Genomic DNA, 24,787 nt, shown 5'->3' on the forward strand with positions numbered 1-24,787 from the left:
AGTTCCCCAGCTCCAAAATTAACTGGCTGTTATTTGGGTCAATCTTAACTACTCTCCTCATCTGTAAAAATGGGGGTGGCCTGGCCAGGTGTGTTGGCTCACACCTGTAATCCCAGCACTTTGGGAGGCTGAGGTGGTTGGATCACCTGAGGTCAGGAGTTCGAGACCAGCCTGGCAAACCTGGTGAAACTCCATCTCTACTAAAAATACAAAAATTAGCTGGGCATGGTGGTGGGTGCCTGTAATCCCAGCTACTCGGGAGGCTGAGGAAGAAGAATCACTTGAACTCTGGAGGCAGAGGTTGCAGTGAACTGAGATCACGCCATTGCACTCCAGCCTGGGTGACAGAGCGGGACTCTGTCTCAAAAAAAAAAAAAAAAAAAAAAAAAATCAAATTAAAAAAAATGGGGATGGTTGCACATGCACTGAGCGCTGGCATTGTGCTTCAAGATTGTGAACTTGAGGTTGGGGCCATTTTCTCTGAGTCCCCAGCACCTTGCATAATGCAATATAGGGTATACAATAAACATTTGTTGAATTTCTAAATATTTAGCATCTACCTTATGCCTATAATTGATTAGTACTGTGATACAAAGATGAATAATGAAACAGGTATGTAATAAGTGCTACAATAAGGATGTAGACAAATGCAATGGTAGCAAGAAAGACAAAAATAGGACTGACCACTGGGTTTGGTCAGATGATTGTTTAATAAGCGAAAAGTCTACCACCAGTGGAGAGTGGGGCCAGAAGTCAGATTATAGTGAAATATAAGTGGTCGTGTTGCATAAAGCATCAGTATTTTCTTTCCTCCTTTCCTTCCTTCTTTCTTTCTTTCCTTTCTTTTTTTGAGATAGAGTTTCACTCTTGTTGCCCAGGCTGGAGTGCAATGGCCCGATCTTGGCTCACTGCAACCTTCGCCTCCCGGATTCAAGCAATTCTCCTGCCTCAGCCTCCCGAGTAGCTGGGATTACAGGCACCCACCACCACACCCGGCTAATTTTTGTATTTTTAGTAGAGATAGGGTTTTACCAAGTGGACCAGGCTGGTCTCGAACTGATGTCAGGTGATCCACCTGCTTTGGCCTCCCAAAGTGCTGGGATTACAGATGTTAGCCTCCAAGCCTGGCCACATCAGTGTTTTGTTTTGTTTTGTTTTGTTTTGTTTTGAGACGAAGTCTCGTTCTGTCGCCCAGGTTGGAGTGCAATGGCACGATCTCGGCTCACTGTAACCTCCGCCTCCCGGGTTCAAATGATTCTCATGCCTCAGCCCAACGCTAGATTGGTTTTTCCGAGCCTGTGAACTCCATGGAGTTGCCAGATAAGCGCAGTCCCGGTGGACCAACGCCCAGGACGGATGCTGTAGACGAACCCTATGCCAAGCCGCAGGCAGCGGTTCCGGACTCTGGGACTTAACCTAATGTGGCGGGGCGGGACTTCCGGCGGGAGGCTGACGCGGCGGCGGAGGCGCAGGCGCGGGCTGGCAGGTGTCGCTGACCGGACGGTGGTCGCTGGGGCGAGAAGCTGGAGCCGGAGAGGCGAGGCAGGACCCCGGCTCCACTGCCGCCTCTCTGAGCTCTCGCGACGCGGACCTCAGTGCCAGAATGGCTCGGGGCGAGCGGCGGCGCCGCGCAGTGCCGGCAGAGGGAGTGCGTACCGTCGAGAGGGCGGCTCGGGGAGGCCCCGGGCGACGGGACGGCCGGGGCGGCGGGCAGCGTAGCACGGCTGGAGGAGTGGCTCTGGCCGTCGTGGTCCTGTCTTTGGCCCTGGGCATGTCGGGGCGCTGGGTGCTGGCGTGGCACCGTGCGCGGCGGGCGGTCACGCTGCACTCCGCGCCTCCTGTGTTGCCTGCCGACTCCTCCAGCCCCGCCGTGGCCCCGGACCTCTTCTGGGGAACTTACCGCCCTCACGTCTACTTCGGCATGAAGACCCGCAGCCCGAAGCCACTCCTCACCGGTAACCGGGCCCCAGGGCGGGCAGGCAGGCGGACTCCTAATCTGGGCGCCCCAGCTTGAAGCCAGATCAAGGGTGGGGAGGAATGGATCAGGAGAGTTATGAAGAGGGATGACCCAGAGACCCGGAGGGACAGGTCCCCTGCTCGTTGACTTACGTGGCCATTCTACCCCCAGGACTGATGTGGGCGCAGCAGGGCACCACCCCGGGGACTCCTAAGCTCAGGCACACGTGTGAGCAGGGGGACGGTGTGGGTCCCTATGGCTGGGAGTTCCACGACGGCCTCTCCTTCGGGCGGCAGCACATCCAGGATGGGGCCTTAAAGCTCACCACTGAGTTCGTCAAGAGGCCTGGGGGTCAGCACGGAGGGGACTGGAGCTGGAGAGTGACTGTAGAGCCTCAGGTCAGGGCCTCAGGACACCCTTTTCTCAGCCCAGACCCCCTCTATCCTTCCCTTGCTGCCAGCAAATGCAGCATGAAGTGGGCTCTGGCTGCCTGGCTTAAATCCTGCCTTAAACAGCTGCCTCTATGAGCATCTCTAAGCCTTGATTTCCTTGCTTGTAAAATGTAAAATGTAGATAATAATAGCACCTAACTCACAGGACTGTAAGAATTAAATGAAAAAGAGGCTGGGCGCGGTGGCTCACGCCTGTAATCCCAGTACTCTGGGAGGCTGAGGCTGTCAGATCACCTGAGGTCGGGAGTTCCAGACCAGCCTGGCCAACATGGAGAAACTCCGTCTCTACTAAAAATACAAAATTAGCCGGGCATGGTGGCGCATGCCTGTAATCCAAGCTACTCGGGAGGCTGAGGCAGGAGAATTGCTTGAACCCAGGAGGTGGAGGTTGCACTGAGCCAAGATCGTGCCATTGCACTCCAGCCTGGGCAACAAGAGCGAAACTGTGTCTCAAAAAAAAAAAAAAAAAAAAAAAAAAAAAGAATTAAATGAAATAAACTGTGTAGATTTCTTAGTGTAGGACATAGTACAAAGTATACTGTTATCTTCCAGGGCACCCAGTGCAAGGCTCTTTATCTCATCCCACTTGGGTGTACCTGGTTACCCTCAGTGACCCTCAGTACTGCCAGATGTATGTTGTTTACATTACCCCTGCCTGCTGTTCCTTTCCCTCACTAAGGCTGATTCTCAAGAGAGAATGCCAGTCTAACACTGTTCTTTTCTGTCCTCCTTGGTCACTTAGGCCTCAGGTACCTCTGCCATCCCTTTGGTCTCCCTGTTCTTCTATGTGGTGACAGATAGCAATGAAGTCCTAATACCAGAGGTTGGGTCCAAGGGGCAGTTGAAGTTCATCAGTGGGCACACCAGTGAACTTGGTGACTTCCGTTTTACACTTCTGCCACCAACTAGTCCAGGGGATACAGCCCCCAAGTATGGCAGGTAATTGGGGGAAGAGAATGTTCAGGGATGGAAGGGGTGGTTATTCCCATTTTCACCAGTCTCCATGTCCCCTGCCTGAGACCTCCCAACCTGACTCCTGAACATTTCGTATTTCTCTTTATAATGCCCACTGCCTTCTCTTGAATAATATTTCCTATTTATCTTCTCCCCTTCAAGCTACAATGTCTTCTGGACCTCCAACCCAGGACTGCCCCTGCTGACAGAGATGGTAAAGAGTCGCCTAAATAGCTGGTTTCAGCATCGGCCCCCAGGGGCCTCCCCTGAACGCTACCTCGGCTTGCCAGGATCTCTGAAGTGGGAGGACAGAGGCCCAAGTGGGCAAGGGCAGGGGCAGTTCTTGATACAGCAGGTGACCCTGAAAGTTCCCTTTTCCATAGAGTTTGTGTTTGAATCGGGCAGTGCCAAGGCAGGAGGAAATCAAGTCCTACCAAGACTGGCAGGCAGTCTACTGACCCATGCCCTGGAGAGCCATGCTGAGGCCTTTAGAGAGCGCTTTGAGAAGACCTTCCAGCTGAAGGAGAAGGGCCTGAGCCCTGGCGAGCAGGCTTTGGGTCAGGCTGCCCTCAGCAGCCTCCTTGGTGGAATTGGCTACTTCTATGGACAAGGACTGGTATTGCCAGACATGGGGGTGGAAGGGTCTGAGCAGAAGGTGGACCCAGCCCTCTTTCCACCCCTACCTCTTTTTACAGCAGTGCCTTCCCGGTCATTCTTCCCACGAGGCTTCCTTTGGGATGAGGGCTTTCACCAGCTGGTGGTTCAGCGGTGGGATCCCTCCCTCACCCGGGAAGCCCTAGGCCACTGGCTGGGGCTGCTAAATGCTGATGGCTGGATTGGGAGGGAGCAGATACTGGGGGATGAGGCCCGAGCCCGGGTACCTCCAGAATTCCTAGTGCAACGAGCAGTCCATGCCAACCCCCCAACCCTACTTTTGCCTGTAGCCCATATGCTAGAGGTTGGTGACCCTGACGACTTGGCCTTCCTCCGAAAGGCCTTCCCCCGCCTGCATGCCTGGTTCTCCTGGCTCCATCAGAGCCAGGCAGGCCCAGTTCCACTATCTTACCGCTGGCGGGGACGGGACCCTGCCTTACCAACCTTACTGAACCCCAAGACCCTACCCTCTGGGCTGGATGACTATCCCCGGGCTTCACACCCTTCAGTCACCGAACGGCACCTGGACCTGCGATGTTGGGTGGCACTGGGTGCCCGTGTGCTGACGCAGCTGGCAGAGTATCTGGGTGAGGCTGAGGTAGCTGCTGAGCTGGGCCCACTGGCTGCCTCACTGGAGGCAGCAGAGAGCCTGGATGAGCTGCACTGGGCCCCAGAGCTAGGAGTCTTTGCAGACTTTGGGAACCACACAAAAGCAGTACAGCTGAAGCCCAGGCCCCCTCAGGGGCTGGTTCGGGTGGTGGGCCGGCCCCAACCTCGACTGCAGTATGTAGATGCCCTTGGCTATGTCAGTCTTTTTCCCTTGCTGCTGCGACTGCTGGACCCCAACTCATCCCGCCTTGGGCCCCTGCTGGACATTCTAGCTGATAGCCGCCATCTCTGGAGCCCCTTTGGTTTACGCTCCCTTGCAGCCTCCAGCTCCTTTTATGGCCAGCGCAATTCAGAGCATGATCCCCCCTACTGGCGGGGTGCTGTGTGGCTCAATGTCAACTACCTGGCTTTGGGAGCACTCCACCACTATGGGCATCTGGAGGGTCCTCACCAGGGTCGGGCTGCCAAACTCCACAGTGAGCTCCGTGCCAATGTGGTAGGCAATGTATGGCGCCAGTACCAGGCTACAGGCTTTCTCTGGGAGCAGTATAGTGACCGAGATGGGCGAGGCATGGGCTGCCGCCCTTTCCACGGCTGGACCAGCCTTGTCTTACTGGCCATGGCTGAAGACTACTGAAGGGAGGGAGAGGAGGGGAGCCAGGCCACTCATACCATTCTGGCTCTAGAGGGACAAAGGCTTCTGGCTTCTGCCCCCAGTCCCTTGGATACCAGTAATTCAAACCTTCCTCATTTCATCTCAGGTGTCTCCTTACTGTCATCCCACATAGCCCTGGGGTGAATGTGAATTCAGAGTCTATTTTTCTAAATAAATTGGAAAAAACATTTTGAACTCTATTGCTTTTGCCAGATTTGCCTCACCAAGAGGCCTTAGGTCAGTCCAGGCCTCAGGATTGTCTGCTGTCCTCAGGGAAGGTGGGGTCAAGTGGCCATAACCTGTCCCCTTCAAACCCAGTCAGGTCAAGTGCAATGCAGTGAGTTGAGCTTTAGTCCACCCAAATCCACAAGTGGCTGGTTCAAATCTCTTTAATGAGATCAAAGGCTCCTGTGTATATGTCTTGATGCCTTGCGGGGGTAAAGCTAGCACAATCCCCCAAATACTGCCCCTCTCCTCAGGGCTCCAGCCCTTTCGGGCAGATCTAGGTAGGCAGGAAGGGGCCAAAGGGAACGCAAGGAGGTGGGACTAGGGCTGTTTCTGGTGGGCAAGTAACCCACCCACCCTCTCAAAACTTACGGGATGTCCCCTTCACTGGAGGACAGCCCCATGGGAGAGACCTGCGGTACAGAATCTGGGGGCAGTGCACAAGGGGAATAGTCCTCCAGATCTGGCAGGGTGGCACTAGCCCTCACCTCCTTGACTGGCTCACCCTCACTGGAGGCAGGACAAGGGCAGAGCTCAATACCGGAGTCACCAGTTAAACGGCGATAGCGACAGGAGGGGGGTGTGGGGGCAGGGCTCACCCCTGCCCCAGGCTCACCCTCCTGATGAGGGGGGGCACTCTGGTGGGAGGAAACACCTTCCACATTTGTTCCTTCGAAGTGGGCAGGGCAGCTGGATGAGGAGGAACACCAGGTTTGTTCGCTGGAAGCAGTCAAGGGGAGGCCTGGGGCCACAGTATAAGCGGGGGGTGGTGTGCCTGGGTGGTGAACCACATCCTCGTAGGCTGGGGGCTTGAAGGTGCTGAGGAGGCCTGCAGGGGAGAAAATTGGCATAATTCGTTGAAGGCAACCAGGTATAGGGTGCTAGCTTTTTTTTTTTTTTTTTGAGAGGGAGTCTCGTTCTGTCGCCCAGGCTGGGATGCAGTGGCCGGATCTCAGCTCACTGCAAGCTCCGCCTCCCGGGTTTACGCCATTCTCCTGCCTCAGCCTCCCGAGTAGCTGGGACTACAGGCGCCCGCCACCTCGCCCGGCTAGTTATTTTTTGTATTTTTTAGTTGAGATGGGGTTTCACCTTGTTAGCCAGGATGGTCTCGATCTCCTGACCTCGTGATCCGCCCGTCTCGGCCTCCCAAAGTGCTGGGATTACAGGCTTGAGCCACCGCGCCCGGCCTGCTAGCTTTTATTTATTTATTTATTTATTTATTTATTTTTTGAGACGGAGTCTCGCTCTGTCGCCCAGGCTGGAGTGCAGTGGCCAGATCTCAGCTCACTGCAAGCTCCGCCTCCCGGGTTCACGCCATTCTCCTGCCTCAGCCTCCCGAGTAGCTGGGACCACAGGCGCCGCCACCTCGCCCGGCTAATTTTTTGTGTTTTTAGTAGAGACGGGGTTTCGCCGTGTTAGCCAGGATGGTCTCGATCTCCTGACCTTGTGATCCGCCCGTCTCGGCCTCCCAAAGTGCTGGGATTACAGGCTTGAGCCACCGCGCCCGGCCCTGCTAGCTTTTATATTAGGGAAAAATACTTTGAAATGTGTAGAAAAAGGAATGTCAGATGATTTGGGGTCCTGGTTCGGGGAGGGCCACTGGTAGTTGACCCAGAGCATCAAGTCACTCACGAAGGTCAAGCAGTGAACCGGTAGGGAAAGGACCAGCCCCATGGCATGCCCCATGGTAGGCCAACAAGTTGATTTCACGCTGCCGCTGCTGTTGTTGCAGCCGGAGTTTAGCTCGTCGGTGGCGGAAGGCGCAACAGCAGCTAAAGAGGATGAGGACAGTCCAGAGCAGCCAGAACCCTGCAAGAGGCAAGGAGGGAGCGACTCAGGCATCTTTCATGCAGAGAAGGGGCCCTGAAGGCCGAAATTCTGAGGTCCAAGGGAGGGTGGGCACAGGGACCTGGAAACATCCCTCTTGGAGACTTACACCAGAGCTCATAGTAGTAGGTGCAGCAGCCAGTCTCCCCACAGCAGTGACCACTCTCACAGAGGTAGGGCTGGTTGTTCACTCCTGGGCACAGCTCTCGAAGCTGGGGGCAAGGAGGCACTTAGAACTAAGGGGGATTCCAGCGCAGGGCACTGTCCACCCCCACCTCCTGCATGCACATACACAATCCCACCCTGTGAACCAAGTTCAGCTTGGAGAGATGGGGGAAGTGGAGGATGCTGAGAGGAGTGTTGAAATATCTGAAGGGCTGTCAACGTGGAAGAGGATTTGGAATAGCAAGAATCAGTCTAGAGAACAAGACAAAAGTGTGGACATACAAAGAGGGAGATTTCAGGTCTGCATATATAAGACTTCCTTCACACTCAAGCCTCACCCTCCCCAACCCCCCTACCCCCATCCCCTCGGTGCTTTCTGTTATGGGAGTGTTTTGGCAGAAGTCAGAAGACAGTCTGAGATAGTCTCAGACAACGGGTAGGGGAAGGTCATTTCCAAAGCAAGTTGCTTTCATTATCCTGCGCGGTTCACTACCCCCACCCCCAACTGGATCTTTCCACCCCTGGGCCTCAGGCTCCCTAGGACAGAGGAGGGGCAGTGTGAGACCCAGAGCAGTGCTCCCAACCAGATGGGAAGCTGTGGATGATAAAGGATGGCATCCAGGGCGCGAGTCTGGGTTCCAGCTCTTCTCCAAATTGCTCCCTCAAGAGAAGACGCTGCCGGACTCTGTTGTGACAACAGGCACATAGAAAAAGATCACAAATAACTGTTGCAAGACAGAGGGAGCCTCCCTGGGGCCTGCCTCACTATGCCTCTGGTCACTGGCGAGCCACCGCAAGCTTCCACTGCAGCCATGGGATGGGGTCTATGAGGCTACAGGAAAAGTCAGCTGCATCTACGTTACAAAGTTTAGACAAAGAGTGGGACATGTTTAGGAACTTCACAGTACCTTTGGCTCCGTGAGTTCCTCCCCCACCCCCAAAAAGGAAGGGACAAGGAAAGGGGAAAGAGACAAACGGCTGTCGTGATAGGCTTTGGAGCTGTTGGGATACCTGCTGTTGCGATGCCCGAAGTGCCCCCCAGGCCTCCTCGCTGCCGTTCCCGCTGCTGGCCCGAGCCATGCCTCCACCTACAGCCCCCTGAGGACCACAGCCTCCTCTACCGCCAGCCGCCCCGCCCCTGCCACCTCTGCTGCCACCGCCATGGTCCCTGCCCGGCCCATCTTCGCTGCCGCCACCATCACTACGCGGCCTGAGCTTCCATCCGGGGAGAACTCCACCAACTAGGACTCAGATTGCTCTGCCCTACCAATCAGCATCGTCCCTTGACGGACAGGCCAATAGGAACAGATAAGAGGTTTCTCCCTGTGACCAATCCACAGCAGCGCCTTCGCCGCTCTCCCAGACAACATGAGCTTGTACAGACAAAGAGTAGGGGAAGGTTCGACCCACGGCCCTGACTGACAGCGGCAATAGCCAATACAGACAGCAGAACAGGCTCTGGCATATCAACCAACGAACAGCCGCCCCGAAGACCAAGGTTACCGCTGATTGGCTTGCGCCATGTTTTCGGAATGACGCCAAATGCCGGCGACCGCCAGGTAATCCCGCCTGTAAGAGGCGGGGTCCCAAAAGTCGGTCCGACTCTGGCCGCGAACCAGCCCAGTTTCTTGCGGTGCTTTCCAAGCCCCAGGCATCGACGCAAGCTCCGACAGGGGCAAAATATGTGTATACCGGAGACTGGTCTGCCCACAACATCCCACTCCCCCAGTTCTGTACAAGCCAAAGCACCGGATGAAATTTAATAGGGTGGGGAAGACACTCAAGAGCGGGCATGGGACAGGGCGCAGAGTCCAGGTTAGGTAAGGGCCTTACGTAGCCAAAAGGGGGGATCCAGGACCCTCGGGTCCCCCCAGCCGCATCTGCAGGTTGATGCGGTAGCACTGAAGACTGCAGAGTGCCTGGCCGGTGCGAGAGCAAGCGTAGCGGCGCGGATGGGGACAGCCGGGGACAGAGCAGCGCGGAGGCGAGCCTAAGGGGGATGGCCGCTGAGACACCGCCGTGGGGGTGGGGACGCCAGGTGGGAAGGAAAGGGTGGAACCCTGTGCTCCGCTGCAGTAGCGCACCATGGGGGCCGGAGCCGCAGCCCGCCCTCCCCGCCGCTCGCCCCGTGCAGCTCCCCGGCCTCCCCGCCCACTGGTCGCCGCAGTCTTGGTGAGGCGCTCGATAGTCTGGTTCTTGTGCTCTTCTGCCCGCCGCGCCGCCTGGAGCCGCCGCTTACGCGCCCGCTCCTCGCGCTTCAGCAGCATCTCCTCTGTGAGAGCAGGAGCTGGACAGCCCTCAGCCACAGGCAGCGGCAGCATCGGGGAAGGCTGACTCCGCGCCTTCTGGAGCAGAGCTCGCTAGGGAGAGACAGAGACGGGGTGCTGTCTGAAAACGGAGGAGGATGGAGAGGCGAGGTCGGTCAGATCGGGGGAGGGGAAAGCAGGGACATGGAAGGCAGGGTCTTGAGCAGCGCAGGCCTTAGGAGACGGGATATTAATTAATAAGCACCCTCTCCAGGACACCTTCCATAGGTTCCTCTTCATAAATACTGCCTCATCCCAGATCTCCTGACATTCAGCTTTAGGTCCTTAACTCTCAAGGGGAGAAGCATCAATAATGTTGCCTGCCTGACCTGTGCACCAAAACTGTACCAGCTTTCCCAGAGGTCTGTTGTTTTTAATCTTATCTCAGTAGAGAGTATCAGTTGGATAACTGCTGAAGCCAAAATCCCAGGCTTAGCCTTGATATATTTTCTCTCCATTCCCCTCCCCACAAGTATCTACTTCCAAAATATAGCCATATTTCATATGATTTTCTCCATCTCCACCACTTTGGTCTTGGTTAAAGCAACCACTGCCTCTCGGCTGATTACTTCAACAGCTTCCTAGTTGGTCTCCATACTTCTATCTCTTGTCTCCACGGAGATTCATTCTCTACAAGGATGCCAGAGTAATCTATTGAAATGTAAACCAAGTTTGTCACTTCTCTGCGTACAGCCCTTCAGTGGCTTGTGCAGTTTTTCTTCTCCTTTACTCTGCTAGACATGTTCCAGTCTCAAGGTCTGTGCGCCTGTTGGTCTCTGCTGGAAAAGCTCCTCTGGTATTGCAAATGTTATCTCTTCAGAGAAGCCTTCTCTAACTACCCTAATGTCTCTCTTCTGTCATTTTCTATTTGTTTGTTTATGCCATTTCTATTTCATCACCCTATTCTTTTTGTCATAAACCATATAGCTTTTTGAAATTATTTATTTACTTATTTACTTCCCAGCCCCCCAACACACACACTAGAATACTAGCTCCAGGAGAACAGAAATTTTGTCTGTCTTTTCTCCACTATCGATATCCCCACTACCACGCAAAGTGCTTGGGTCGTGGAGAGTTCTCAATACAGTATACTTTGGTGAGTGAATAAACAATGACCAACATACTTGTCGAGCAGTAAGCAGCCGCTCATTGATCTCCTTCTTGAGGTCTCCATTATCATCCAGCTCCCCCTTCTCCAGGGCATCCAGCCACCTCTGTTCCTCCTCTTCCTCTTGACCCCCTAACCCTCCTGATAGGTCCCGAAGTGGAGAGGGAGAGAGATTACTGTCTTCATCTGGGAAGGAAGTTGGAGAAAGAAAAATAGAATTGTTCAGATGGTGCACCCTAATTTGGCTGAGTTAATACTGGGATATGGAAAATCCTAACCCATTTCAGAACCAACCTTCTTTCCTTAGGCGGGTATAATAAGAAACCCAGTTTCCCCACCTCCAGATCCTTCTCACCCAGCCAGGCACGGTACTGCTCAAGGGGGACTCCTTCCATAGGTTCCTCTTCATTATCCACAACCATAAGGGGAGAGGGTGAGCGAGGCCCCTCTGGGATCACAGTGAAGGTAGGAACACTGCAGAGAAGCAACACTACTCTTTAAAATGAGCAAGCGTCTCCTCCTCCTACGCAGTAGCTCCACCCAACTTTCCCCACCCTCTTAAGACTCTTGCTGCCTAAACCTGGACCCTGAAGTCACAGTGTCCATTCGGTCTTCTAGAAAGCCCAGTCGGCTTCTAACTACTTTCTCTGCTCCTAAAGTTCCCCTTATAAAACTTTGACCCTCTTGGCCTCACCTCTTGGTCCCCAGGACTTGTCCCCCAAGCTTGATTTTGAGTTTGAGCTGGGGCTTGGCAGGGGACGGCTGCGTGGGCCCGGCATCTTCTTCCTGATGGTGTTTCTTCTTGTGTTTCTTCTTGTGCTTCTTGTGTTTTTTCTTGTGCACTCCATGGCCATGGGCACCCGCTAGGCTCAACTCCAGGGCTTCTCCTGCGGAAGGAACGCCTGTCGACAGTGTTCGGCCGGAGGGTGGCAGGGGAAGCCCTGAATAACCTAAGCCCCTACCGATCCCACCCTTTCCGCAATACTCTCTGTTACCATAACAACAGCACCGCCTTTCTCCTTCCCACCTGTGGCCGAAGTACCCTGAACTCTCCGAGGAGAAAGAACGGGACTTCTTTTCTAACACGGCCTAAATTGCTTGATCTATCCGCGCTTACCCGGCTCAGGGGCCTCCATAGCCCCAGAGGTGCTTCCACGCCGCCACAGCTTACTCATGAGGTCCTGCAAGGAAACGGGACTAGAAATGGTTGGGACACACGCAGACATGCCTTTTCCGCCCCGCGGAAAAACTGGAGCCAGCAAAATAACCAGTTACTTCCCGTTCGTAGCAACCATCCTTGTGCGGGGCACGCTTCGCGTCCAAAGTCGTCCCTGAGAAACAAGAATCCTTCCAACTAACGTTCCGGTCCCTCTGAGGTCGGGACCGCCCAGATGGGCAGGGCTTTCCCCTGGCTCCGCCTCCCCACACTAGATTTCAGAACTCAACGCGGGTGAATCAATTATTGAACTCGAGTTTGGTGAATGTATACGCCAGACCAAGTGCGGGAAGCTAGTCTAAGAGGATGCAAAGATGAATATGAACACCGCCCCTGTCCTTGAGGAACTCACAGTTGGGTGGAGGAATACATAAACTATACTGATGACACATGGCCGAAATGCTTAAACAGCACGAGTGCCCTAAGAGCAGAGCAAAGCACATGCTCTTAGGTATTTAGACTTCAATTTTCATAAGTAGGGGAATAAATAAATGAATTACGGTGCAGCTGTACAATGTGGAACACCATATTGCTAAGAAAAGTTGAGTGATAAGTAATTAATGAGATTGACACAGAATTTTAACAGTCTAAGTGTCCTAATGAACTTGGTATATCCATACAGTGGGATGTCAAGTAGCTTGGAAAAGAAATGAGGCGCGCCAGAAGGCTACCTAGGAAATTGGTAAGAGTCATTTGCTGATGAGCAGATGGAGAACAAGGGTGGATGGCCACCTATTTTTTATTATTATACCCTTTTGCGTCTTTTGAATTTTGTATAAAACGTGTATATTTTACCTCATTTTTAAAAAGATATAAAAACAGGTAGGTTTGTATGTGTTGATACATGAAATAAGAAAAGTGAATTCCCCATTCTGGCTAATATGGTGAAACCACGTCTCTACTAAAAATACAAAAAAAAAAAAAAAAAAAATTAGCTGGCGTGGTGGCACGCGCCTGTAGACCCAGCTACTCTGGAGGCTGAGGCAGGAGAATCGCTTGAACTCAGGAGGTGGAGGTTGCAGTGAGCCGAGATCGCGCCACTACACTCCAGCCTGGTGGACAGAGCGAGACTCCGTCTCAAAAAAAAAAAAAAAAAAAAAAAAAAAGAGAAAAGAAAAGTAAATTTCAGGATTATGTGATCTGATTTTTAAAAGCATAATATACTAGCAAATACATAGAAAAAAATGAGGAATGTATATCTGTTAATATTGGTTAACTGTAGAAGTTGGGGTTTAGGAACTTTCACTATCTAGATCTGTAATGTATTTTCTTACAGCCAATATATATCACGTTTATAATTGGAAAAAAAACACCTATATACATATATCTAAATATATATGAGTGTCTGAGCAAGGTAACAGCAGTGAAAAAAGAAAGAACTCATTCCTCTTGTCTCTTACATTTCAGTGATAAAATTACTAAGAATCAATGAGCAATTATATTGGGGGAATCCAGGATGAAGTCATGTAGTATGTGATTACGAAAAGGGATTTTGGAGTCAGACAAGCCTATTATCAAATCCCAGTTTCACCATTTATTAGCTATGCAACCTTGGGCTTAAAATTATTTAAGCTCTCTGAACCTCAGAATCCAACTCTGTAAGATGGAATACAGTAGGATCCACCCCATGAGGGCTCTTTCAAGGAATAGAGGAAATCAAGAACGCACGATACCTAGGGTATCAGCAGGCACAGGCACATAGTAGATGCTTCAGTAAGCAAATAATAATAAGTGATTTATAGGTTTCTAGCCCAAGTATTTAGTGGGAAGATGGTATTTTCAGGCCGGGCGCGGTGGCTCAAGCCTGTAATCCCAGCACTTTGGGAGGCCGAGACAGGCGGATCACGAGGTCAGGAGATCCAGACCATCCTGGCTAACACGGTGAAACCCCGTCTCTACTAAAAAATACAAAAAACTAGCCGGGCGAGGTGGCGGGTGCCTGTAGTCCCAGCTACACAGGAGGCTGAGGCAGGAGAATGGCGTAAACCCGGGAGATGGAGCTTGCAGTGAGCTGAGATTGTGCCACTGCACTCCAGCCCAGGCGACAGAGTAAGACTCCGTCTCAAAAAAAAAAAAAAAAAAAAAAAAAAAAAGATGGTATTTTCAGTAAGGAAGAGAACATAGGAAGAGAAGCAAGTTAAGAAGAGAATTATTTAGTTTTGCCCAAGGTGAATTTGAAGTGCCTGTGGGAATGCCTGGGTGGAGGTGGAATAGCTGAGAGAAGCCAAGGATGAAAGTATGAGTGGGGATGTCATCAGCGTAATACTGGAGGTCCCCAAGTGATGGAAGCAGATGAGACACCCAGAAAGAGTAAGTAGATAATAGGAAAAGAACCAGGAACAGAAACAAGTGAGCACCTGTCCTGCACAGCCGAGCAGAGGGGCCAGACAGGGTTGAGAAGGTCAGGAGAGGCAGAAAGTATCAAGGGACTAAGGCTGTGATCAGCTGGGTACAGTCCTTCAGAGGGCAGGCTGAGCTCCAAGAAGAGAATGGCTTTTATCACGGTGTGAAGGCAATACTCTTTTCACCGGGAGTTACAGTGAGGGATCACTTGCAATTCGTATTTGTAGAATATATTCGAGTTTATAACCTGCCTTTATATTCCTTCTTTCCCTTGGCCCCCACAGCATCTCCATAAGGGAGATACCATTGTTTCCATCTTATAAATGAGGAAACTGAGGCTTAGAAAAAGAAATGTTTTTGCCAAAGTCACAAAGTTAGGGAGTGGCAGAGCCAGACTCAAACAGAGGCTTCCTGACACCTGGCCCAGTGGTGTTTCCTGTGCATCATGATGCCCAGTAGGGAGGAAGTGGCAACAGTAAGTGACAACTGGCTTCATTATTTTGTTTGTTTTTAGTTTTGCTTTGTTTACAGTGAGAGAGATTTGAGCATGTTTGTAGGCTGAGAGGCACTCTTCTTTCTGAAAGATTTCTTAGTCTTATTTTAAACAATTATTTTGAAGTAACTTCAAACAGAAAAATTGCAAGATGAATACAAATAACTTTCTCTAATAACGTTTTTGTTTTATTTAGTTTAGTTTAGTTTTGTTTTTGAGACAGGGTCTAGCTCTGTCTCCCAGGCTGGAATGCAGTGGTGCAAACATGGCTTACTGCAGCCTCAAACTCCCAGGCCTGAGTGATCCTCCCATCTCAGCCTCCCAAGTAGTTGGGACTACAGGTACACACCACCATGCTCAGCTAATTCTTCTATTTTTTTTTTTTTTTTGTAGGGACAAGGTTTGGCCATGTTGTCGAGGCTGGTCTCAGACTCCTGAGCTCAAGCGATCCTACTGCCTCAGCCTCCCAAAGTGCCGGGATTACAGGTGTGAGCGACAGTGCCGGGCCAAAACTTTCTTAACTCCTTAAACATTCCACGTGTTTCAGGTTAACATGGAATGCCCAACATGGTTGGGGGGTGGGGCAGATTCTGAAATTGTTAACATTTATCTGTGTTTATGCCCATTATCATTGTCAATGAAAAGTCAAACTCTAAAATATTTGAAGAGATTTATTCAGAGCCAAATATGAGTGACTAATGGCCCTTGACACACCCCTCAAGAGATCCTGAGAACATGTGCCCAAAGTGATCTGACTACAACTTGATTTTATACATTTTAGGGAGACATAAGACATCAATCAATACATGTAAGATGTACGTTGGTTTGGTCTGGAAAGGCAGGACAACTGGAAGGTGGGGGCTTTCAGGTATTGTGTAGATGCAGTTTTCTGATTGGCAATTGGTTGAAAGAATTAAATTATTGGCTGACTGCGGTGGCTCACACCTCTAATCCCAGCACTTTGGGAGGCCAAGGCGGGTGGATCGCCTGAGGCCAGGAGTTTGAGACCAGCCTGGCCAATGTGTTGAAACCCCGTCTCTACTAAAAATACAAAAATTAACTGGACATGGTGGCACATGCCTGTAATCCCAGCTACTGGGGAGGCTGAGGCAAGAGAATCGCTTGAACCCAGGAGGCAGAGGTTGCAGTGAGCTGACATCAAGCCATTGGACTCCAGCCTGGGCAGCAACAGTGAAACTCCATCTCAAAAGAAAAAAAGAGTTAAATTATTGTCTAGAGACTTGGGATCAATAGAAAGGAATGTCTGGGTTGACATAAGGGGTTGTGGAGACCAAGATTTTATCATGCAAGTGAAGCATCCAGGTAGCCGACTTCAGAGAGAATACATTGTAAATGTTTCTTATCAGACTTAAAGAGTCTGTTATAACAGTATTTACAAAAGGGAGGAGGGTATAACAAGGCATGTCCAGCCCCCCCTTTCCCATCATGGCCCATACTAGTTTTTCAGGTTAACATGGAATGACCCAACATGGTTGGGGGACTCAGAATTTTATTTTTGGTTTACATCATTATTCTTTTTCTGATCAATATGAGAGCAAGTTGCAGACATGATGTCATATCACTCCTAAATCATTCAGTGTGTATTTCCCTCAAACAAGCACAGTTTTCTATAAGCTTTGTGCAACTGTCCCAATCAGGAAATTAACTTGATACAACATTAATCCAGACACCATTCAAATTTCAGCAACAGTGAAACTGTGAAATACCTCCCTTTTTTTTTTTTTTTTTTTTTTTTGAGATAGAGTCTCACTCTGTTGCCCAGGCTGGAGTGCAGTGGCACAGTCTCGGCTCACTGCAACCTCCACCTCCTGGGTTCAAGCAGTTCTCTGCGTTGGCCTCCTAAGTAACTGGAATTACAGGCGCCTGCTACCATCCCTAGCTAATTTTTGTATTTTTAGTAGAGATGGGATTTCACCGTGTTGACTAGGCTGATCTTGAACTCCTCACCTCATGATCCACCCACTTCAGCCTCCCAAAGTGCTGAGATTACAGGGATGAGCCACCATACCTGGCCTCTTTTTTTTTTTTTTTTGAGATGGAGTTTCGCTCTTGTTGCCCAGGCTGGAGTGAAATGGCGCAGTCTCGGCTCACTGCAACTTCCGCCTCGCGAGTTCAAGTGATCCTCCTGCCTCAGCCTCCTGGGTAGCTGGGATTACAGGCATGTGCTAATTTTGTATTTTTAATAGAGATAGGGTTTCTCCCTGTTGGTCAGGTTGGTCTCGAACTCCCAGTCTCAGGTGATCTACCCACCTCAGCCTCCCAAAGTGCTGGGATTATAGGTATGAGCCACTGTGCCTGGTCCTCCTTTTTCTTTTTATCCAGGATCCAAATTTAGGATCATGTATTACATTTTTAAATTAAGTCCCTTTAATCTGTTTTAATCTGGAACATTTCCTCACTCTTATCCTGTCTTTCATGACCTTGACAAATTTAAAGAGTAGAAGTCTTTAATTCTATAGGATGGCCATCAACTTGGGTCTGTCTGGTGTTTCCTCAGGTCTAGATTTATACATTGATTGGTTGATTGAACAGAGTCTTGCTCTGTCACCCAGGCTGGAGTGCAGTGGTATGATCTCGGCTCACTACAATCTCTGCTGCCTGGGTTCAAGCAATTCTCGTGCCTCAGCCTCCTGAGTAGCTGGGACTACAGGCGTGCACCACCATGCCCAGCTAATTTTTGTATATTTTGGTAGAAATGGAGTTTTACCATGTTGGTCAGGCTGGTCTTGAACTCTTAGCTTCAAGTGATCTGCCCACTTCGGCCTCCCAAAGTGTTGGGATTACACTATGAGCCGCCATGGCTGGCCTAGACTTATAAATTCTTGGCAAGAACACCACACACACAAAAAATTGATTTCTTTTTTTTTTTTTTTTTTTTTTTGAGACAGGGTCTCAAAAAGTTCAAGCCCAGTTTAGTCTTGAACTTCTGGGCTCAAGTGATTCTCCTCCCTCAGCCTCAAAAAGTGTTGGGATTACAGGCGTGAGCCACCGTGCCCGGCCCACAAAAACATTATGCTGTGTTCTTCTCAGTGTGTCATATTGGGAGGCCCATGATGTCAGCCTTTCCCACCACTGATGATATTAACCTTGATCACCTGGTCAAGATGCTGTCTGCCTATTTCCTCCACTGTAACATCGCCATTTTTACCTTTCCAACTAATAAGTATTTTCTGGGAAATACTCTGCAACTACCCTAATATCCCATTCCCCATCAAACCTTCACCCACCAGGCATTGTATCCATTGATGACTAGTGTATGAATCAACTCTACTATAATAATTGCCAAATGGTGATCTATTTCCATTATTGCAGTTACATGTATTAGTTAGCATTCTACTATAAGAGCTTTCTCTCCTTATATTTACATATATATTTATTTGTTTCAGTATGGGTTCCAATTTTAAGCAGTGAGTTGTAATCCATTGCTGTCATTACTTATTATGATGCTCAATTTTTAGAGGTGGACAGAGTCTAGCTCTATTGTAGTGGCCAAATCATAGCTCCCTGCAACCTCGAATTGCTGGCCTCAACTGATCCTCCCACCTCAGCCTCCTGAGTAGCTGGGATTACAGGGATGTGCCACCCTGCCCAACTAATTTTTTAAATTTCTTGTAGGGTTCAGGTTATGTTGCCCAGGCTGGTCTCTAACTCCTAGGCAAAAGCAGTCCTCCTGCCTTGGCCTCCGTACGCGCTGGGATTACAGGCAGGAGCCTCCACGTCTGGCTTGATGTTCAAATTTCTCACAGGTTTGGCCAGTGAGTATTCCTTTAAGCTGGTTTCTGTATCATTTTGACATGTCTCCAACATTCTTTGAGCTTTTTTTTTTTTTTGAGACGGAGTCTCGCTCTGTCACCCAGGCTGGAGTGCAGTGGCCAGATCTCAGCTCACTGCAAGCTCTGCCTCCCGGGTTCACGCCATTCTCCTGCCTCAGCCTCCTGAGTAGCTGGGACTACAGGCGCCCGCCACCTTGCCTGGCTAGTTTTTTGTATTTTTTAGTAGAAACGGAGTTTCACCGTGCTAGCCAGGATGGTCTCGATCTCCTGACCTCGTGATCCGCCCGTCTTGGCCTCCCAAAGTGCTGGGATTACAGGCTTGAGCCACCGCACCCGGCCTTTTTTTTTCTTTTTTAAGGAAAAGTCTTGCTCTGTTATCCAGGCTGGAGTGCAGTAGCACGATCATGGCTTATTGGCTTATTGCAGCCTCAATCTCCCAAGCTCAAGTGATCCTCCCTTGTCAGCCTCCCAGGTAGCTGGGATGACTGGCTAGTGCCATCATGTCTGGCTACTTTTTTATTTGTAGTTTTTTGTCGTTGTTGTTTTGTTTTGTTGTTTTAATTTAATTTTTTTTTTTTTTAGACGGAGTCTCGCTCTGTCACCAGACTGGAGTGCAGTGGCGCGATCTCAGTTCACTGCAACCTCTGCCTCCCGGGTTCAAGCGATTGTCCTGCATCAGCCTCCCGAGTAGCTGAGACTATAGGTGTGCACCACCATGCCCAGCTAATTGTCATATTTTTGGTAGAGATGGAGTTTCACCATGTTGGCCAGGTGATCTTGATCTCATGATCCGCCCGCCTCGGCCTCTCAAAGTGCTGGGATTACAGGCATGAGTCCCGCTCCCAGCCTTTTTTTCATTTTTTTTGAAACACAGTCTCATTCTGTCGCTCAGGCTGGAGTGTAATGGTGCGATCTCAGCTCACTGCAACCTCTGCCTCCTGGGTTCAAGCAATTCTCCTGCTTCAGCCTCCCAAGTAGCTGGGATTACAGGTGCCTGCCACCACACCTGGCTAATTGTTTTGTGTTGTTAGTAGGGATGGGGTTTCACCATGTTGTCCAGGCTGGTCTTGAACTCCTGGCCTCAAGTGACCCACCTGCCTCAGCTTCCCAAAGTGCTGGGATTACAGGCGTGAGCCACCACGCCCAATCTTTTTTATTTTTTGTAGAGACAGAGTCTCACTATGTTGCCCAGGCTGGTCTCAAATTCCTGGGCTCGAGTGATCCTCCTGCCTCAACCTCCTAAAGTGCTGGGATTACAGGCATGAGCCACCATGCCAGGTGGCTAATCTTGTACTTTCCCTGGATAAGAAGTGAGACTCAAATTTCCCTGGATAAAATGTTCTGGGGCTCGTCTCATACTTTCTCTGGATAAGAAGCAAGATTCAAAGGAGGCCAGGCAGCACGAACCTATGGCTAAAGTTATGCCAAGGCCACACTGAAGTCAGGCCACTTGAACTTGCTGTGAGAATCTTCTACTGGCATTGCTACGCCCTTCTCAGGTGCTGCAGGTGCACTGAGTGTATATCATGAACTCTGGCTAGGTCTTGTCTGCACTCCCTCAATATTCAAAGTCCAGTTGGAAACATTCCAGTTAGTTGGGTTAGGCCAAGTACCTACCTTTAGGCTGTGAAAAAGTGGGAAGAAGAATAAATGTTCTCCAACTACCATAAAGGGGCTAGAGCTCATTCTGTCAATACTGTCCACAGTGGGGAACTGTGCAGAAATATAAGATGATTTGAACCCTAGGTGACCCACAGCCCCTTTCCCACATATCTATTTCGTAGCTGGGGAGATACAGATACAGACATAAACGAAAGGATAAAGTTGGAAAGACTGTGCACCAAACCAGTGGCATGTTGGTAAATGTTCAACAAAAGCTCCCTGGGGAAAACAAACAAACAAACAACAAGCTGAATTTGTTATGTTCACCTATTTCTGTTGTGTAAGTACTCCCACCGTGGCCAATTTCAAATGAGACATCACTGAATACAGAGTTGGAAAGAGATGTGCATTGGCATATATAGCATTCCCTCCATACAGATACTACAGATGGAAACTACTCAAGACCTCATAGTGAAATGCAGTAAAATACTCAGGAAGTGATGAGTTTTGAATATTTATCACCTTTGCTTTAATAAAATTTATTTAGCTATATGTTTATGTAATGTAATGTAATTTAATTTAATTTTTTTTTTTTTTTTTTTTTTTTTTTTTTTGAGATAGAGCCTTGCTCTGTTGCCCAGGCTGGAGTGCAGTGGCCCAATCTCGGCCTACTGCAACCTCCGCCTCCCAGGTACAAGCAATTCTCCTGCCTCAGCCTCCTAAGTAGCGCCCAGCTAATTTTTGTATTTTTAGTAGAGATGGAGTTTCACTTTGTTGGTCAGGCTGGTGTCAAACTCCTGACCTTGTGATCTGCCTGCCTTGGCCTCCCAAAGTGCTGGGATTACAGGCGTGAGCCACTGCACCCAGCCGGTAATTTAATTTTTAATTAAGGCAATGTTTAGCAACTGGCATGCCCAATTCCAGAAAAGTCAGCAACACGAGCTGCTGGTGTGAGCTTCAGCACTTGAATGCACCAAACTGTCTCACTGTTTTCTTCTGGAAGTGGAATAATTGAGGGTGGGGAAGGCATACTTTTATTCATTGTTTTCATCATTTACATTATTTAAAAAACAGTGGCATTTATAGTGTTTAAAAAACTGTACATGTACTTTCAAATATTTTTCAAATGAAAATTTAACTTAAAAAATAAATCTGGCCGAGCGCGGTGGCTCACGCCTGTAATCCTAGCACTTTGGGAGGCCGAGGTGGGTGGATCACAAGGTCAGGAGTTCAAGACCAGACTGACCAACATGGTGAAACCCCGTCTCTACTAAAAATAGAAAAATTAGCCGGGCGTGGTGGTACGTGCCTGTAATCCCAGCTACTTAAGAGGCTGAGGCAGGAGACTCGTATGAACCTGGGAGGCAGAGGTTGCAGTGAGCCGAGATTACGCCACTGCACTCTAGCCTGGGGGACAGAGCTAGACTCCGTCTCAAAAATAAAAATAAAAATCATACATACATACCTACATAAATACATAAATAAATAAATCCAGCCGGGCGCAGTGGCTCACGCCTGTAATCCCAGCACTTTGGGAGGCCAAGGCTGGCGGATCACAAGGTTAGGAGATCGAGACCATCCTAGCTAACACGGTGAAACCCCGTCTCTACTAAAAATGCAAAAAATGAGCCGGGCGTGGTGGCTGGCGCCTGTAGTCCCAGCTACTCGGGAGGCTGAAGCAGGAGAATGGCATGAACCCAGGAGGCGGAGCTGGCAGTGAGCCAAGATCGCGCCACTACACTCCAGCCTGGGTGACAGAGCAAGAATCCATCTCAAAAAAAAAAAAAAAAACATAGAAATTTTGACCCTTATCTCTCCTCCCTCAGTTGAGTGCAGTGTTAGTTGGCTTCCCTGACTCCAGTCACAACTCCTCCAACTGATTTATGGAAAAGGTTGCCAAATTAAAATCTCTAAAGTTAATTCTGGGCTGAGGAACAGTGGTCATGCCTGTAATCCCAGAACTTTGGGAGGCTGAGGCAGGAGGATCACTTAAGGCCAGGAGTTCAAGACTAGCCTGTAAAATACTGTCTCTACAAAAAAATTTTAAAAATTAGCCTCGCATGGCAGTGCATGCCTTTAGTCCTAGCTACTCAGGAGGCTGAGACAGGAGGATTGCTTGAGCCCAGGAGTTCGAGGCTGCAGTGAGTTATCATGGCACCACTTTGCTCCAGCTAGGCAACAGAGTGATATATATATATATAATATAAATATATATATTATATAATATAAGATAAACCTGATCATGTCCCTCCTTCCCCAAAATCTTCAGCCACATTGAGTACAAACTCTCAGGCAGGATTTGAGCTCAACCTCCTTTTCGAAGATCCTCCATTCCTCTGCCTCCTTTCTGGGTCTCAGGCCAGGGGTTTTCTTTTTCTTTTCTTTTTTTTTTCTTGAGACGGAGTCTCGCTCTGTCACCCAGGCTGGAATGCAGTGGCGCAATCTCGGCTCACTGCAAGCTCTGCCTCCCGGGTTCATGCCATTCTCCTGCCTCAGCCTCTTGAGTAGCTGGGACTACAGGTGCCCGCCACCACGCCCGGCTAATTTTTTGTATTTTTAGTAGAGACGGGGTTTCACCGTGTTAGCCAGGATGGTCTTGATCTTCTGACCTTGCGATCCGCCCGCCTTGGCCTCCCAAAGTGCTGGGATTACAGACATGAGCCACTGCATCCGGCCAGGCCAGGGGTTTTCAAACTCTTCCATAGAGCTTGTGTTCACTGCGGGAGCAGGGAGTGGCTGAGCACCTGTGGGTAGACAAGGCATGAGGTTCCAGCACCTATTCCTATCATAGCAGCTCTGATTTGATTTCACACATTTCAGGTAAGATTTCATTAAAAAAAAAAAAAAAGGTTCTGTTGCTTAAAAGCAAACATTTGAAATGAACTGTCTTAGTCCAAGAGGATGGCACATCTCAGTCAAGGACTCGCAAATCTGCATGCTTCTCCTTTGTTTATTTACTTCAACTGATGTTAATTGATCACTTGCTATGTGCCAGGCACTGGGGACAAGACAGACTGCCCCTCCCTGGAAGGCTTACAGTTCAGATGAGTGATGATGAATATTTGAAGAAATTAAGGAACAATATCTTTCCCTTTCATTCCCCTCACACATCTTTTGTGGTTAATCTCAGATGCCATGGACTTTATAAATCTTTTCATCTGCCTTTCCTACTGACCAGAAGAACTCTCTTCTCCATATAAAATTTTGTGTGTAGGGGATGTTCGTTGTTTTTCCTGTTCATTTCCATTCTCTCACCTTCTGGTGGTAGTGGTTGGAACATTCTTTGGGAAACAACCCTCCCCCACCTTCTCCCTCCCAGTTCACTGGGTTCTGGTTAGTCTCCAGGAGTGGGCAAGTGACCCCAGGCCTGGCCAGCTGGCACCTAGAACCTCCTTAGCCACAGCAATTGGTTCATATCTGGCCACCCTCTGACTCCAGTGATTGGTTTGGGATGGATGAATGATCCTAAATGTCTCACAGTGAATTCCAGACATGTGTAGGAGCCTCAGGAAACAGATGCTCTTTTCAGATGAATTTAAGCCTGAAAAAATGTAGACCCAGAATTTTGGGCAGCAATTTCGTTACACTGTAGAGAGTGAAGCCAACATGGAGGAAAGTAGAGCCAAGTGTTGGGAAGAGACGGGATCTTCCTGACACTCAATGAGTGGGTCAAGCCGCATCTAAAGCTTGACCCCTGGCTCATTTGTTTGTATTGGCTCAGTTCCAGGAGCCAATACATTTCCCCTTTTGCTTTAGTAGTTTTCAGTCAGCTTTTCCAAAAGAATCTTGAATGATTTGCTGTAGCAGAAATTTCTAATCTGGACTCTCTAAGAGCTCAAGACTGGTATGTCTCTGGGTCCAGCCAGCCTGCTATGTAGGAGCCTCACCCTTTCTCAAGTTCTGTCTGTGTTCTGAAACCTTCAGGAGATCCCTTTATGTGTGGTCAGCAAGCTAATTCTTTACCATTTCCTTCTCTTCCACTGGGCTTTCCCCGGAGTGGGCAAGAAGGGAACCCTGTTTTTATGGAAGCAGGGAGTGATAAGTCCAGCTGGGTAAGTCCAGCCATCCAGCAAAGCAGCTGATATATCTGTATCTATATCTATATCTATATCTATATCTATATCTATATCTATATCTATAGGTAGGTAGATAGGTAGGTAGATAATATTGGCCAGGCATGGGCCATGCCTGAAATCCCAGCACTTTGGGAGACCGAGGCAGGTGTATCACCTGAGGTCAAGAGTTGGAGACCAGCCTTACCAACATGGTGTAACCCCGTCTCTACTGAAAATACAAAAATTAGCCAGACGTGGTGGCAGACACCTGTAATCCCAGCTACTCGGGAGGCTGAGGCAGGAGAATCGATTGAACCCAGGAGGCAGAGGTTGCAGTGAGCCGAGATCATGCCATTGCACTCCAGCCTGGGT

At 49.6% G+C, this 24,787-nt stretch overlaps 3 protein-coding genes across 7 annotated transcripts in view; 1 reads left to right on the forward strand and 2 right to left on the reverse strand.

The window, feature by feature from the left end:
* Positions 1 to 854: 854 nt before the first annotated feature.
* MOGS (mannosyl-oligosaccharide glucosidase) lies at positions 855 to 5,469 on the forward strand. The gene is made up of 4 exons (XM_050754406.1): positions 855 to 1,955; positions 2,129 to 2,355; positions 3,152 to 3,348; positions 3,526 to 5,469. Exons 1-4 carry the CDS (start codon positions 1,604 to 1,606, stop codon positions 5,261 to 5,263), a joined length of 2,514 nt encoding a protein of 837 aa, XP_050610363.1. The 5' UTR covers positions 855 to 1,603; the 3' UTR covers positions 5,264 to 5,469.
* Positions 5,470 to 5,654: 185 nt separating this feature from the next.
* On the reverse strand, positions 5,655 to 8,900 carry WBP1 (WW domain binding protein 1). 4 transcript variants are annotated; one of them, XM_050754505.1, is made up of 6 exons: positions 8,510 to 8,581; positions 8,064 to 8,352; positions 7,636 to 7,710; positions 7,443 to 7,545; positions 7,139 to 7,315; positions 5,655 to 6,335 (listed from the first exon to the last, which is right to left on the reverse strand). In XM_050754505.1, exons 2-6 carry the CDS (start codon positions 8,202 to 8,204, stop codon positions 5,875 to 5,877), a joined length of 957 nt encoding a protein of 318 aa, XP_050610462.1. In that variant the 5' UTR covers positions 8,205 to 8,352; positions 8,510 to 8,581; the 3' UTR covers positions 5,655 to 5,874. The 4 variants fall into 4 exon arrangements, with proteins under 4 accessions (XP_050610462.1, XP_050610463.1, XP_050610464.1 ...); XM_050754506.1 differs by lacking the exon at positions 7,636 to 7,710 and having other exon boundaries at positions 8,064 to 8,183; positions 8,510 to 8,900; XM_050754507.1 differs by lacking the exon at positions 8,064 to 8,352 and having other exon boundaries at positions 8,510 to 8,897.
* Positions 8,901 to 9,243: 343 nt separating this feature from the next.
* The window catches only part of INO80B (INO80 complex subunit B), a 327,102-nt gene continuing 311,558 nt past the window's right edge, over positions 9,244 to 24,787 (reverse strand). Inside the window, exons 2-6 of one of the 2 annotated variants that reach the window (XM_050754492.1) lie at positions 12,030 to 12,233; positions 11,607 to 11,799; positions 11,268 to 11,386; positions 10,929 to 11,098; positions 9,244 to 9,858 (exon numbers count right to left, since the gene is read on the reverse strand). In XM_050754492.1, coding sequence (XP_050610449.1) covers positions 9,328 to 9,858; positions 10,929 to 11,098; positions 11,268 to 11,386; positions 11,607 to 11,799; positions 12,030 to 12,138 — 1,122 coding nt within the window. In that variant the 5' untranslated portion in view covers positions 12,139 to 12,233 and the 3' untranslated portion in view covers positions 9,244 to 9,327. Of the gene's footprint in view, positions 9,859 to 10,928; positions 11,099 to 11,267; positions 11,387 to 11,606; positions 11,800 to 12,029; positions 12,292 to 24,787 lie in introns of those variants that run through there. The other variant, XM_050754491.1, reaches the window with a different exon arrangement.

Source organism: Macaca thibetana, chromosome 13 (genome assembly GCF_024542745.1).
Source record: "Macaca thibetana thibetana isolate TM-01 chromosome 13, ASM2454274v1, whole genome shotgun sequence".
Taxonomy (NCBI): domain Eukaryota; kingdom Metazoa; phylum Chordata; class Mammalia; order Primates; family Cercopithecidae; genus Macaca; species Macaca thibetana.

Excerpts from the sequence above, each read along its gene's own strand:
- MOGS (XM_050754406.1), top strand. The coding sequence starts at position 1,604 with ATGGCTCGGGGCGAGCGGCGGCGCCGCGCAGTGCCGGCAGAGGGAGTG. Across the intron at positions 1,956-2,128 it reads CCCGAAGCCACTCCTCACCG|GACTGATGTGGGCGCAGCAG; the intron begins GTAACCGGGCCC and ends TTCTACCCCCAG. Across the intron at positions 2,356-3,151 it reads GAGTGACTGTAGAGCCTCAG|GCCTCAGGTACCTCTGCCAT; the intron begins GTCAGGGCCTCA and ends TTGGTCACTTAG.
- WBP1 (XM_050754505.1), bottom strand. The coding sequence starts at position 8,204 with ATGTGCCTGTTGTCACAACAGAGTCCGGCAGCGTCTTCTCTTGAGGGA. Across the intron at positions 7,711-8,063 it reads GGTTGGGAGCACTGCTCTGG|CCCTTCAGATATTTCAACAC; the intron begins GTCTCACACTGC and ends CCACGTTGACAG. Across the intron at positions 7,316-7,442 it reads CTACTACTATGAGCTCTGGT|GGTTCTGGCTGCTCTGGACT; the intron begins GTAAGTCTCCAA and ends TGCCTCTTGCAG.